The 16,065-nt window shown below is 40.6% G+C and overlaps 1 protein-coding gene across 4 annotated transcripts in view; it reads right to left on the bottom strand.

Moving 5' to 3' along the window:
* The window catches only part of TMEM87A (transmembrane protein 87A), a 28,931-nt gene that overhangs the window by 11,517 nt on the left and 1,349 nt on the right, over nt 1–16,065 (bottom strand). For 2 of the 4 annotated variants that reach the window (XM_048484964.1, XM_048484966.1), the window contains exons 2-12: nt 14,085–14,145; nt 13,484–13,581; nt 11,935–12,042; nt 9,879–9,932; nt 9,749–9,796; nt 8,803–8,968; nt 6,673–6,734; nt 5,079–5,262; nt 3,453–3,552; nt 2,526–2,619; nt 1,299–1,370 (exon numbers count right to left, since the gene is read on the bottom strand). In XM_048484964.1, the coding sequence (XP_048340921.1) occupies nt 1,299–1,370; nt 2,526–2,619; nt 3,453–3,552; nt 5,079–5,262; nt 6,673–6,734; nt 8,803–8,968; nt 9,749–9,796; nt 9,879–9,932; nt 11,935–12,042; nt 13,484–13,581; nt 14,085–14,145 (1,047 nt within the window). The remainder of the gene's footprint in view (nt 1–1,298; nt 1,371–2,525; nt 2,620–3,452; nt 3,553–5,078; nt 5,263–6,672; nt 6,735–8,802; nt 8,969–9,748; nt 9,797–9,878; nt 9,933–11,934; nt 12,043–13,483; nt 13,582–14,084; nt 14,146–16,065) is intronic. The other 2 variants (XM_048484965.1, XM_048484967.1) reach the window with 1 other exon arrangement.

The raw sequence follows: 16,065 nt of genomic DNA, 5'->3' as shown, positions 1-16,065 counted from the left end.
CTATCAGAGGTAGAAAGAGTAAGGGAAGAGTTTTTATTTAAACAGATTTATTTTTTTTAAAAAAAATCTTGCTGTTGTCTTTGTACTATGCAGCTGAAGGCACATTTAAATAAATTTTAGTAACCTTTCAAAACTAATCCACTGGATGTCACATTCTTTTTTTTAAATGAGGTTTTCAACACCAATGGGTGTGTTTTGAAGGACTTTTCAAAAAATTGAACTTGCATTCATTTTATCCAGAAGTGCTACTGTATTGTTTCCCTTCTTCCAGGAAAATAGGCATTGAATTTTAGGGTTAACATGTTGGATACAAAAATCTATCAATGTAACAGGGCTTATCATGAGGGAAATATAAGGAAAAATTGAACTATACCAAAATATATTACAAAACAGATTAGCTATAGACTATTTACTGGCTGCAAAAGGAGGACTTTGTCAGATTTTGAAAGGAAGGGCCTGTAAAATTACTTATAGTTTAAATAAAGCAACTGAGGGACAACTATGAGATTTATTGATTATGGAGACCCATGAGAAGAATGGAGTCCATAGGACTGGCTCACCAGCTAGTTGCCAGATCTTTCTTGGTTAAAAGGAATAATGGGATATTTGTTTCCATAATAGCAGTAGGATTCATTTGTTGTATGTATATTCAATGCTTACTTGTTTGTTTAGCAACCTATAAGAATCTATTACCAAAATCTGGAGTGCAAGCCAATTAAAGGATCCACTTAATGGTCCAGGGGTTGATACAGAAACAATAGGAATAGAAAAAACAATATATAAAAAAGAAGTGAGGGTTGCAATAAACGAGAAATATGTTTTCTACTAAGAATGAGGAGATGAGTCATAAGGGACGATGCACGTGGCAGGACAAAATAAGACCTCTGGATGACTAGGCTGATTGTACATATTAAACATGCTTAATAGGCTAATGCATATTAACTTCTCCTCCTGTTCTGATGACTCTAAGTTGTGACTCTAAGTACCATTAGCCAACGGGGGAACAGAGAGGGTGTGGCAAATTTGGGAGAACGGAATAAACTTGCTGTGGATATTCTGTTCCGGCGGAGTCTGCCCATGTGGGGATGGCTCCACTTTGCAAATGAAGCTACTTAAAACTCTCTTCTGTTGTCTTGATATTTGGTAAATAAATATTGGACACGATACTGGGGACATGGAGGAATGATGCGGGGACAATTTAACTGGCCTTTTGATTTCTTTGCATAATTTCTTGGTCACATACAAACTTTTTCATGTTTATACATTAAAATTACTCTGTGAAACTTCAGAAAGGATATCCAGTAAATAATACAGGAGTCAATGATAGATAGCCCGAAGTTAGCAACCACAGCCATAAAGCCATGGAAAAACTGAAAATGTACCAAAGAGAGAATCATATTTACTGAAGTACAAAGAGTAATGAAAGCCATTACTATTCAACAAGGATCAGAATTCATTAGGAGAAATAGCCACTAAGCTTCTGGTATCAAAAATAAGAAGCCCTCTTCATGGGACAACCAAAGCCATGAATACACTCGGGGCACTTTCACACATGCACTTTGCAGCAGGATTTTACTGTGCAAAACAGCAAAATCCACTTGCAAACAACTGTGAAAGTGGGTTGAAAGTGCATTATTCTGCATGTGTGAAAGTGACCATAGTTAAGCAAGTGTAAACTGACCCATACTCTTTTAAACAAGTAATACACACATACATTTTGCAGTCCTAGGAGAAGGATACTTTTATAGTATGCTATACTTTCAGATTAGCAAAATAATTTTCAGCAGGATGTAACTAAATGTTTAAAACCTGAAACAGGCATTTACCCACATGAAAGCCTATGTAAACTTTGTGTTTTAGCAATATCATAGGCACCTACTAACATTCATCAGAAAAGAGAGATCCTCTAAATTTCTCTTGATTTACTGCAGACTGTGAGATACTTCTGTACTGGAACTTAGCTGACTTCCATTCCATCTAACATCATTCATCTTGCCTAGAAAGCTTTGCATCTGGTTGTTGGTCCTTTTTTAGAGGCACAGCTGTGTTTCTACACATGGCAGCTCTTGTTCAAGTGGCAACAAGAATTGTAACTAAAAGAACCAACTGAATGTATACTTCATTTTTGTTTAAATTTGAGGTGTGGGTGTGTGCATATATGAACACAAGATAAAATGGAGATAACAAGAGCCACATTTGGGTGACCCACAAAATATAACCATGCACTTTGATTTGTGTAACTAGTCTATACTAAGTTTTTGAAGCACAATTCATTTCAAAAAAAGAACCTGATTTGGCAAAATATAACCATGCACTTTGATTTGTGTAACTAGTCTATACTAAGTTTTTGAAGCACAATTCATTTCAAAAAAAGAACCTGATTTGGCAAAAAAAGTGATGGTCCAGTGAACAACAAAAATTCAATTCAGTCGAATCCAAAGTATTCTAGAGATTGGTCTGACAGCACAGTAAAATCAACAGTGGCTAGGACTGCAAGTTGGGAACTCCAGTAAATGATTACTAACCCCTGTGACTCTAAGGACACCCTCCATGCCAGAAAATAATAAATAGAGGGCTCCAGCCACAACTACTTTGTGAAGGGTTACTCCAAGACGAGGCCTGTAATGGGAAGAACAGAAGATTTTTTTTAAAGTCAATATCAACAGCCAGAGGACAATTTCAATGGTGGGATTCACATAATCACATAAAAACCCGTTCCAAAAGGACTCAGTGGTGAGATTACAACGAGTTCTCTGAACTAGATAAAAAATTAGCTACCGGTTCTACCGAACTGGTGCTAATAGGCTGAATCCCACCACTGGTCTAGATGTTATCAGAATACCATGATTCTACACACACTGATAACTACAAATCCCTTGTATTATCTAATTTTAGAGATGAGATTCATGTGTAACATACACAAGAATAAGTCACAGAAGCTTTTGGTCTGGTCCTTTTTTCTTCACTTGCTATCTACACGTAACAAAAGAAAGCATACCAGTATGTATCTTCAGTGAAAATAAACAACTGAAAAACACAAATTGGTAACCATGTTAATCTTTTGCTGCAAATGTAAACAAAAGTCTTGTAGCACTATAAAAGCTAATTATTGTTTTATTCCAGCAGGAGATTATGTGAACTAGAATCCACTTCTTCAGCTACAGTTGCTGGATCTTCATTGTGCACTCATTTTTGGACTGCTTAGTGAAGAACCACACACTGTATCTGAAGGAGTAGGTTCTTGCCACAAAACTGATACTGAAACAAAACTGTTAGTCTTCAATGAGCCACAAAACTCCTGATTGTTTTCAAAGATACAGGTATGCCAATTCAAGCAGCTTTTTAAGTGCAGTATTAGGAACGCAGAATCAAAATGGCTCAATATGAATTAAATAACATTTAACTTTTTCAATAACACAGAATTGCAATGGTGAAACTTCAGAGACACTCACTTGACTATCCCATATCCCAGGCTCACTATGATAACAAGCGTTCGTGCCAGTGAACGTTTCAGTGCCGAAAGCAGCTCAGCCAGTATCACTGCCCCCTGAACTGTAAGTAAAGAAAACACAGGCCAATTGGATTACAACTAGGGATGGCAACCCTGGGTTGAAATATGTTTTTAGAGATCTAGTGGTATACCATGGGGAGGGAAGTGATTAGGGAGGGGAGGCACTTCAGTGGGGAATAATGCTATAGAGTCCACCTCCAAAGCAGCCAATTTATCCAGGGGAACTGACCTCTAGTTTAGAAATCAGTTGCAATTCTGGGAAATCTCCAGGCCCCACCTGAAGGTTGGGAAGTCTAGTTGCAACCCATTAATTTACAACCAAAATACATTTTGACTCTTAAATTCAGTTATTTTACAATACCAGTTACCTTATTAGTGAAATATTAAAGAGAAATTATGGGTGACTCTGCACAGGTCCAAGTAGAATGAGATTAGGCCCCTTTTTAAAATGTTTTTTTTGGGGGGGAGTTTCCACAGAACTCACTCCCCCAAATGCTTCTGACCCATTATATTTGCCTGATCCCGGGTTAAATTAAGTTGCTAAATTACTGACTTTTCCCCTTTAACCCAGGTTTCAAATGCTTCCTGTTTGCCTGTGCAAACTACAGCAAGCAGGAAGAATTCAATTCCCACCCCCTTCTGTTTACCATTATGGTGGTTTCCCCAGGCGGCCACAATAAAGTGGATTCTCTAATAGGCAGCCACCATGTTGCCTGGTAAGTGGGTGGGTGGGATTCTTGGGGGAGTGGAATCTTGGGGGGGGGGGGGTCTCAGTTGCACAGTTCACATGGAAACTCAGCATTTCCTGTGCAAACTGTGTTGCCTTCTGCCATCAGGATCCCAGCAATCCCGGCTGGCTCTGCACCTGCCATGCAAATGGCAGCATAGGCAACTGACAAGGTTACGTAAACCCATGCTGCTTCTGCAGAATCAGCCTATGTTAAACAGAAGGTAGTATATGTATTGACACACACCACATAAGAAAACTTTTTTAGTACATCTCTGGTAAGTAATATGACCTGTCCAATGGCTACAATCCTAAGCACAATTGTTAGGAAACATTGCACTTAACTCATTGAAAATCATTTTGGAAAAAGAACGCTAGAATAATTCCATTTATCTACATCTACCTTAACAAGACAAATAATGTAGATGAATGGAATTATTCTAGCGTGCTTTTTCCAAAATGATTTCCTACCTGAACCAGCCACAGGGAGCCATTGTCTACTGTTAAGGGCTCCATGCGTACTGACAGACTACACGTAATGCTTCCCCTACAGAGCAAACAGCACCTCCCACTGGGCTATTTCAGTTAGGAAAGATGGACGGGGTCTAAGCTCCTTCTCCTCACATGCTACAGTCCTGATCGAAAGAAAGGCCATACATGCCTGGGAAGTGCAGGTCTCCAGAACACAACTCTCATACGGGTGTAATGTGTAATTAGGTCCTAATATTGACATGTTTTTATAATTTTTAAAAAATCACTAAAAACAAAATCACTGTTTACAAATAATTCATGCCCTGTTCATTTCAAACAAATCAATTTATCACTGATGTTCACACATACCAGATTCTCCTTTGTAGCGAATATTCTGAAATTCTGCATAGAAAACAGCTTTCTCCAACATTCCCAATAAAATAACTGCCCCAATCCAGAACTGGATCCGCAGGAGGTCTCGCCAGTAGCAGGCTGACCAGGCAAGCCACAGAACTCCAAAAAACACATATACTATGCACATCACCATGAAAAACTATTAGAGAGAGACAAATGCAAGTTGGAAATTAATAGGACAATTATAAACCAATGCTTCTATAGTTGCTTACATGGCTTGGCTTGCCTAGATTTTCTTAGTTTTGATTGCTTTTCAGAGTTAGAGAGGGCTAAAATTCTAAAACAATAAAGGATTTTAGTGAATTTAACCCAGCTTGAATCTGTTTCACAATTCTGTAGCTAAATACTTTTAACCCCAAACATATCCTTTTTAGATTTTTTTCCCCAGGTCTGGCTCAGAAATACACTATGGCCCTTTCCGCAAGGGCCATAAACAGCATCCTAGGGATGGCAAAAACGCGAACGGCAGCAGCTGGAAGGCGCCATCCCCCCCCTTTCCCAAATGCCTTACTGTCCCTCCGGCCTTCCGGTGCATTGCACAGGCCAGGGGACATGGCCCCTGCCCTGCGACTCCAGAGCTGTCGCGCAGGGCAGAGGGGGGATGTCCCCTGGCCTGTGCGACGCGCCGGGAGGCCGGAGGGGACGGTAAGGCGTTCGGGGGACGGCGCAGCCTCTCCGCAGGCTGCGCCATCTTCCCCACCCCTACCGGGACCGTCCGTGCGAATGGTCCCAGGGGGGTATGTCGGTGTCATTTATGCTGACACACCCCCACAGTGTGGCCGTGCAGAAACAGCCTAACTGACAGAAGCAAAGTAATTATCCTGATTTAAAGAGCAATATTATTTTCCATTTTACATACAAAAAACGAACAGAAGTTTCATTGTACTGGCACAATCAAAGGAAAACACAGCCAAGTCATTATGCTAGGGAAGCACCAACGAAATAGAGCTTGAGAAATGAGCCCTTGTTAGGCGGCTATACCACACTATCACAACAATTAATCTGGGTAACTCTTAGGCCGTTTCCGCACAGCCAACTGAGCGGGGATGCATCGGCATAGTTCATGCCAATGCACCCCGGGGGCTGTTCACATGAACCGTCCCGCTGGCACCGCAGCCAGCGGTGCAGCCTTCACACGGGCCATGCCGCTCCTGAACGCCTCCTACCTCCTGCCACCTTCCGTCACTCTGTGGAGGCCAGGGGACATGTCCCCATGGCCAGAGCGACGCCTCTGAGGTCGGAGGCCAGGAAGTGTGTCCCTTGGCCTCCACAGAGTGACGGAAGGCAGCAGGAGGTGTCTGGGAGCAGCGCGGGAAATACGTTCACTTGGTACCAGATGGAAGCCAGCGTTTTCCAAAAACTGGGGAGCAAGGCTTAAAAACACCATTGGGGGGAGAGCAACGCTGCATCGATTTGGCGGTGGCACCTGTGCAAAGGCTCCCCCCACAAACGGTGTTTTACCAGGCTGAAACCAGTGATTTCGACCCATGCAGAAACAGCCTTAGAAACTAATTCAGCCATTTTATTTCAAAGAATTGAATTAACTTACAATCATGAGTGGATAATCTGCAAGAGAGAGGTATTCATACGGCCCCTTGACTTCCACAATCACTATCAAAACACAACCAGACAAAGAAGATCAGTACTATTCATATAAAACTACAAGTACAGTAAAAAGTCCTTTATCCCAATAACTGAAATACAGATCATTCCTCAGTCAAATACGGTGATATGTTACGGTGACCTGACATAAACAGCTATCCTGTTTACCAAAGTTTCTTCACATCTCTCACAGGCTTTCAAAGGCTGCATTCTTCTCCAAAGGATTACCCAGAACAATTACTTGTCACAAAAGTTTGGTTATAATGAGAAAGAGCCAAAGTCCTCGGGCCGTGCATGCTCCCTCCCACCCTCTCCTTGAACTCAGTGCCAAAACTGCAAACCATGAAGTCGTCAGAGAGCCAGCTTGGTGTAGTGGTTAAGAGAAGTGGACTCTAATCTGGAGAACCAGGTTTAATTCCCAACTCTTCCACATGAACGATGGACCCTTATCTGGTGAACTGGATTTGTTTTCCCTCTCCTACACCTGAAAGTCTGCTGGGTGACCTTGGGGTAGCACACTTCTCATAGAACTCTCCCAGTTCCAACTAACTCACAAGGTGTATGTTGGGGGAAGTGGAAGCAAAGGTGTTTGTAAGCTGCCTTGAGTTTCCTTGGTATAAATCCAAACTTGTCTTCTTCATCAGTACACTACAATTGCTTGTAACGCCAAATTAGGCACTTTATTTTTTAAATAAAGTGTCTCATTTATATCCTACCTTCCTCCCCAGTGGGGACTCAAATCAGCAAACGCTGTTTTCTTCTTCTCAGTTTTATCTTCATAACACTGGTGGATTCCGCACAGCATATGTATAACAGGTTGCAGTCATTGTAAAGGAACCTGTTTTCCTTTTTCCTGTTTTCCTTTTTCATGTGTGCCCTTCATCTATTCAGGCAGCAAATGGAGCCCATGGAAACAATCCAGGTTGCTTTCATGCCTTTGCAAGGAGACACTTCTTGTTTTAATTTCCTGTAACACATGCGTAGCTGCGCTGGCATTCAGAAATGAACCCCAGCAGCCATGCTGATTGTCCCACAATCTGATCAACTGCACCTGCGTAGCTGCACATGCGCAACACATTTAAAAAAATAAGGAACCTCCCTGCAATAGCCAGGCAATAATAAACAGGTTGCGGTAGATCTATATGGTGGTCATACTTGCTGCTATGGGGAGAAAATGTGATTGGGGGACTTAGCACACTGTCGGGTGCTAAAAAATCTGCCCACAACGTGCTGAGTGACCTGATTCTCTGACAGTGGGCAGATTCTCTGACAGTGGACAGCACAGGACCTAAAGTGAACAGGTGGAAGGGAGGGAAATAAAGTGTCTCCTGCCTGTTGTGTTCACGGAATCCACCCATGTTAGTTAGGTAAGCTCAGTCTGTGTGACTGGCACAAGGCAACCCATTCCACATGTCAAAGGAGGAGAGAACTGGTGAAAAGCACCCCATTTTGTGTGAGAAGAATTTTTAGGTGGGATTTAACCATATGGATTGTACATTCATCTGCTACAGGAATAAGCGTGTTGTTTACTGCCTGCATATATGACCTTTAATATTATCACAAGTGTTGGCCTATATATGATTTTCTTAGACATTCAAGCCCAAACCAAGATTTTGTTCTCCTTAACAGGTCATGCCTTTTCTCACTATTAATATTTACAAAGAAACAATCATATTTATAAAGGACAAGAATCAGCATTCCAGCTAAATCTAGGATTTTCCTTTATCAATATTGAACTGTGAATCACTGTATCTTGCTCATAAAGCTCTACAAGCAATAATATAATATGGAAGAGATCTAAAAACCAAGATGTCTGCAAATATTTCAATACTCAGATAACTACTGACTAGTTGAAAATAATCAAGAGTTCAAATATTTTTCCTTGAAGGGCCCAGTCCAACTACACTCAGCATCCACAATTCCGCTTACAAAGAATCAAAGGCCTACTCCCTAGACTTCAGAAGAGAGACTAAGTATGAATCTGACTTGATCGTTGGTGCTGGGACTATTCCATCATTCACTTCTCAGCCTTTTGGCCGAGTATTTCAAAACACATGAATTATTATAGGTGGCTTACTGGTAACAAGCGTTTCTTGTGGATCAGAGGTAGCCATAACTTTTGGTAACCCTTCACTTGTCATTCTTTTTTCTTTGACACTGGCCTCTTTCAAGGGTAAAACTCCTATTTGCACAATGAAGATGTAAGGTCCATCTTTCCAGGTTTTCATCACAGCATTCATTGCCTGAAAAAAAGAATTGATAAAAGTATAAATCACCAGAGACAGTGTATCAGAAACAATCAAAATAAGTACCTGAATCCTTTTCTGTGCCTTCTTACCTAACAATTCAAGGAACAGGTGATTCTTCCCTTTAAAGAATATTACTTTAGTGGAAGAGAAAACTATTCCTATTGACTTCAAAAGCAACAAACCCTTTATGTCAGTGATGGCGAACCTTTTCGAGACCGAGTGCCCAAATTGCAACCCAAAACCCACTTATTTATCACAAAGTGCCAACACGGCAATTTAACCTGAATGCTGAGGTTTTAGTTTAGAAAAAAAAACAGTTGGCTCCGAGGCGTGCGTTGCTCGGGAGTAAGCTTGGTGGTAGTCGGTGGCTTTACTTTGAAGCTCTTCCAACGGATGAATCACAGCCCTAGGAGGGTTTACTCAGAAGCAAGTCCCATTGCCAGCAACCGAGCTTACTCCCAGGTAAAGGATCACGCTTTAGTTCTTAGCATGAAAATCAGTGGGGTTTAACAGCGCTTAACAGGGTTACCTACACTGCTTCCCCAAAACTAGGTCTTAGGTTTAATGCTAATAATCGAGCCCAGCAGCCTAAGCCAGCCTAGATGTGTGTGTGTGTGGGGGGGGGGGGGGGGCGACTCTATTTGCGTGTGCCCACAGAGAGGGCTCTGAGTGCCACCTCTGGCACCTGTGCCATAGGTTTGCCACCACTGCTTTATGTTAATCTACTTTGGGAATTAAAAAAGAAGTTGCCCTCACCTGCCCTCATATACTTACAGGCTTATCTGCTGTTAAAGTTTGGTTCGTTCCATTCTGCCTCTTATCCTTAAATATAAAAAATAGGCTTGATCAAACCCCCAGAAGACTGTTCCAACTGAAAATTCTAACATTTTTTTTAAAAAAATACCTCTGGTTTTCCTTGTGAGAGGTCTTCTGGATGAAGAAATTCTTTATAGAAGAACTATTAAGAATGAAAAAATAATACATTTATACATGACCCAAAGGAACAGCAGCCTATAATAAATATTTAGCCATTTGGATAATTAGAGGAACCAAACTACAACTTACGTACAGTTACAGTGACACAGGGCTACAGAGAGATACTAAGTTCAGATACTCAGGACTTTTTGATAAACTGGGTGTTTATTATACAAATTGGAATGCTACAGTGGAACAGCAATCCTACCTCCTAATATGCACTCATAGTCCATCAGGAAAGGTAGAGCTAATACATCAGGAACAAAAAAAGAGCATGAACCATGCTTTCTATGCGGTGAAATAATGTCTGAAAGATCAAATAACTTTCCATTGAAAAGTTACAATATATAGCTGCTATACCACTTAAAAGGATCTTGAAAGAGCTGCCTTCAGTGACAGATTTTGGTCCTGTAGATCAGTGGTTTGTAAATTCAGTTCCTTGGGATTCACTGGAAATTTGTAAAGTCTGCTTCAGTTAGTAGCTTCTTCAAACAACAATTTTGCCTGTCATCACTAATCTTTCCCTATACTATTTATTCACAGGAGAATACTGAGTATGTTCATGGTCACGTGCTCAATGCATGCATGACAGTGACAAGACACAGTATAAGTGACAAGCATCTCTGCACAGCCGAGAGAGCCAACCAATAACCTGTTGGATGGGTAGAGAATCCTTCCGCAACCCTGCTTTCCTTCTTCACTAGCATTTCCCAGAACCAGACTAGGAGTGTAGGGCATCCCACTGTAGGCACCTGTATCATTACCCAAACAGCAGCATTTTATATCCCAACAGGAGGGACCCAATTCTCCCCCAATTCTCCCATCTTACTTTGCCTTCTGTGTAGCAACTTAAGCTGGGTTGGTAGTTTCTTCACAGCCAGACTATTGTGGGAAGCATCCATTCAAGAAGTTTGGCTGGTGAAAATGTGGTCCTTTATGAATAATAAAGTGTCCAGCCTTTGCTCAATTAACGCAAGAGGCAACAGTTATTGACCTAACGCAACAGTTATTGACCTAACGAAGCCAAGGCCTGGCAAGGAACAAGTCTATAATATGAGTGCTGGAGCATGCACCTATCTTTGCATCACAGCTTCATTTCAAAAACACATATACCACTAAAACAGAAAAAAACCGCTAGGTTTTAAAATCCAGCCTGTCTCCAAATACACAAGCAGTAAATTAGCCCTACTGTCCCTTTTTATCTTCAAAACATATTGGATAAATAGCACCTAGAAGTACATAAGATCTACTCTACTCATGTTCCAGACCTTTTCTTTATCTCCTTTCACCAACAATTCCCGTCCCTCAGTATTTCACATGGTCTTCCTGCACATAAAACAGTCAAAGGTTCTCTTCTCCCTGTCTCTAGCATTGCTGCTCGGAAGTACGCAAGCAAGGATAGGTATTTTTATTTATGCAACTGTTTATTTATTTATTAGCAGCCTTTCTCCCTTGCAGAACTCAAGAAAACTTACAGATTCCTATGCTACAATCTCGAGGGTGGGGGAGCTTTGGGTGTGGCGAGAACCTGCAGCAAGATGTTTGCCCTCTCTGCTGGCGTGAGGGGCACCACCGCCAGTGGAGAGGGCAAAGATGCTAAGTTCTGGGCTCCCCACAGCTCCACAGCAGTCAAACCTGGAAGTGCCACCGCTGTGGAGCTACACTGGTGTCCAAGTGGATGTCAGCATGGGGGACATTCCCAGTGGTGGAGATGACTTTAGTTAGCTTCCGCTTGAGCTTTTGAGACATGAACACCACAGCACAAACCACAGAGTTACGCCACCCAAAAGGATGGCATAGCTCCATTCTGCCCTATGCAGGACTTTCCAGGTTGCCGCGACTGGGGAGACTGCCTGGATGTCCTCTGGTGGCAGTGCGGTAGTATGGCAGCAGCGCAGTCACCAGCCACCTTTGCCCTGTGGATTGGGCTGTTGGTCTACTTAAGCCTCGTTCAGCACAGAGTTTGCTTTATGACTTAGTAGTACCTGTGGTTTGAAGAGTTCAGAGCAGTTGGGGAAGAAGAGTGAAGACTTAACATACTGTCCTGACCAACCATGAATTTCTTCAGAAAAATCTCTCTCCGTTTGTTTATCCTGTCAAAACATAAAACATGACTTGATATAGTTAGCGGATCAATTAAATGAAAAAGGTTTGCTGGGCAACTACAAAACTGAAGAGAGAATATGGCTTCTCACACACACACACACCCCCCCACACACACACACACTTTATGTTGTTAAATGTTTCTATTAGAAAAACAGGATATACCCAAAGATATCTGCAAACTCAATGAGTCAGAAATATTTCCTTTCCTTAAATAAAAACACGCAGGATGAGAAAAAATTCAAATGTTTCAATGCTACGTCTGCTGTTATTTTAAGAGTCTTTTAAAAAGTGTTATCGAACAAAAGATGAATAAATCTTTTAAGTTTCAATATATCACAGCAGGAAAGGCATAAAAATAAGTGATAATACTTCTACCACTGGGGAAGGGAGAGTGATCCCATTGCTATAAAGACAAGAAGAACTTCAATATCTCTATTTCAAGCTTTCTACAAATGTGCATGTTTGCTGGGCAAAAAACACATGCTAAGGAGAGCAGAATGAGAAACAGAAACTAGAGTTTAAGGCTCCACTCTTTCATGCTATCTGACTGCCATGCACTTCTTTAAGTGGCATATGTTGAAATGTGGCACAATTTTTAATACTGGAGATACTTTTCAATAAGCAACTAATCCCTTCCAAAAACCCTAATATGGTACGATCACATGGAAGTCTCATACTTCTTCAGTGAATGGATGTGTGAACCTACCCTGCTCAGAACAATTAAGCCTTAAGATTTTGGTTTGTGCTGCATACTTGGTCTTTAACCAAAAGAAGGCTGTCGGTAATGCTGAATATTAAATAGAAATTTACTCCAACAGTGTAATCCTATGCAGAATTAATCCAGTCTAAACCCATTGTTTAGTATCTACAAGCAACAGAACAAGGATTACATACAACACATTTGCAACAAATACAGTGAATTTTTCTTCTAAAAATATAGTAATTTCACAAGAATGAAATGTATTCAATTATTTCCCCCCGAGTTTCTTTCCTATGTTTCATATTTAAAATGTTATATTTTTCACCAAACCCCTTACTCACTTCAACAAGGTTTCAGTAAAGACTTTGAAGAACATCAAGAACAGAGAGATAGGCCAATTATGCACAAGATGTCTGCTGCGCGATAAGGGCTGACAGGGAGGCCAGTTCTTGGGCAGGAGCCAAACTGTGGGTGCAGCTCAACAGCAGGTGGCTCATGCAGGCACCATGGACACAGCCGGCCTCCCTGTCAGCAGGGAGGCCTGGGAGTGCAGGAGCTAGTCTGTGGCTGCAGTACCCACCTGTGCAGCACAGAGGAAGTCACCGGGTATCCCCCCCATGTGATCAAATGGCATGCATCCGCAAACAAGGGATACCCATGTCCCCAGTGGCTGAACACCACTACTCTGAGCTATATCTGTAGCAAATCCATAGCATTGGAATTCTTACCCCAAAGTCGAAGACTTCGTTATAGCAATCAGAATATCTCAAGTACCAACTGACGTTGTAACTTTGAGAAGGATCACATGCTGTTACATTGCCATCAACTAAATCAATAAAAAGAATGTGAAATGAAGAAAAATATCATCATCTACTATATACATTACTGTTAATAAACTATTCTGGATATCAGCTGAGAAAAGGGCTGACCCAAACCCAGAAACATGCAAATAACAAGGAAACAATGAAGGAAATTTAGTCTGGACAAAGATTGCAATCCTATATACATTCAAAGTCACTCCAACTAAAATCAGATGATTTCACTTCTGAGAAATGATATTAAGAACTGCACTGTGTATCCTAGAGCCCTATGTGAATTGAATTGTTTCGTTCATTTCAATAGTCATAATCACAGCCAACTTTCTATAACTGGATTGCAGTTTAAGCATTCAGAACATTATGGATCTTTGATGAAGCTATACTAGCCACAGATCAATGTTTTCAAATGCTGAGATGAAGAGGACAGGGAATGCTAATGGAGACTGAGCTAACGTAACTTTTGCAGAACACCATTGTATCATACATTAAGCGACAATATGAATACACTTACACTTTAGGAAAACAGTAGTGTTGCTGAAGAGAATCTTTCCAAAGTTAAACAAATTTTTCCCCTATACAAAGAAACAGAAGTAAAGAGAAGCAGTGATACAGTTTGAATCATGCAGGCATGTATACTACTTGATAGCTCATGACTTCATAACTCAAATATAAACCAATTTGAGGGAACAGACGTGGCTCAATCCTGTTTGCAGACAACAGGTCCCAAGTTCAATCTCTGGTGTCTCTAATTAAATGACTGAGGTAGTAGATAATGTGAAAGAGCTTCACCTGAAACTTATGAGAGCTGCTACCAGTGACAGTACATAATACTGACCCTGACAGTGAAATTCTCAGTCACTCCAGTATAAATGGATTGCGCTCCAAGGGCCTCAGTATAAGGCAGCTTTGTGTGTTCAGAGAACTGCTATGTCTATGATGAGGTGATATGAACATTAATTTGATTTTTATTTTTAAAATAGATGTCTATCATATAGCCCAAACAGAACCCCATGTTCAGTTCACAAGAAAATCACCAATGAAGTCATCAAAGTAAGAATATGAATGTTGCAAAGACTACTGGATAATATACAAAAAGCAACAAAAGCAATATGTAAATACCATAAACTACCATAAACTTTGAAATCTAGATTTCAAAGTTTATGGATCAGTTATAATGTTATTGTAATTGCTATATTATCCAGTAGTCTTCTGCTCATCAATGAAAATGAACAATATTATTATTCCTACATTACAAGTGGAGGGTTTAGACTGAGAGATTTGACCAAGGCACCCAATCAGTCATTGCTGAGATAAAGATTACATATGAATACTACACGTTTCATTAACAGAAAATTCATTTAATATAATATTTTGCGAAACTTCAGCCAAATAGTAGCTAATCACAGTGTACATGTAATCACAAAGCAAACCTGTTTATCTGTAATATATTCTGTGTTACATGATCTGAAGTCAAGAATTTAGATGTCCAAGAGCCTCCACCCCAGAACGAAGTCAGAACTTGGCTAAGAAATCAGATGTCACAACTGAAACAGTTTTCCAGGCCAAGAAAATTATTTGCAAATATGCAATCAAATGAAGAACCCGTTACTGGAAAATCCTACAAATTGGCCAGGATTGAGAAGCTCACTCTTAGGGGTCCTCTAAAAATTTGGGTAACTATATATTAACCGATCAGATCAATAAATAATGGCTGGCTAAGGAACATATACAAGGTAGCAACAGAAAATGTACTAAGGAGTCACATGTAGCAGAAGCAAAGCTAGATACGACCATGCATGACACCACTGATAAAACAAGTAAGCTCTCTGCCACTGAGGTGAATGGTTTTAGCTCTCAGCTGGTATGATGGATGCATATAGGTGAGAATGGCTTTTACTTGATTATCCACTGTTAGACTAGTGTGCTATTACATTTAATAAAGTAGTTTGATTTCATAAATCTAAATCAGCATTGTTTGTATGTAACTGGTTTTGATTTCATTAGAACCCTAAAAAGAACCTGGGGTGCTGTGACCTACGCAGCAGAATGGAGCACACTGCAATATCTGGCAAGTGAGAATTTTGACACACATTGATATTTAGGAAGCTGTAGAGTAATAAAGGTCTTCTTGCCATTGGGAATTACAAATACCAGGCACTTTACATGGTTACATGGGGCACAGTCATTTCTGTTCACTTCACCCTATTTCACAGGATCCATAATGGAATTTTACAAGTGCAACAGCACTGTCTTGTGCAAGCTCATGCACCCATAGTTTTCATTCATGTGTCTACAATTCTAAACATAAATTAAGCAGTAAATTTTGCATGTAGCTAGGTGCTAGCTGAAATACTCAAATTGCCCTAGGGTACAGTCTTGTCAGAATTAGAATTGTACCATATGTTAAAGAAGCTATGACAGTTCAGTATGCATCTCACCTTCTTTCAGAATCTTTGAAGTCAGAACATGGCCATACTTTAAAAAAAAACCAA

Source organism: Sphaerodactylus townsendi, linkage group LG02 (assembly GCF_021028975.2).
Source record: "Sphaerodactylus townsendi isolate TG3544 linkage group LG02, MPM_Stown_v2.3, whole genome shotgun sequence".
NCBI classification, from domain to species: domain Eukaryota; kingdom Metazoa; phylum Chordata; class Lepidosauria; order Squamata; family Sphaerodactylidae; genus Sphaerodactylus; species Sphaerodactylus townsendi.
This window is presented reverse-complemented; position numbering and strand designations above follow the sequence as displayed.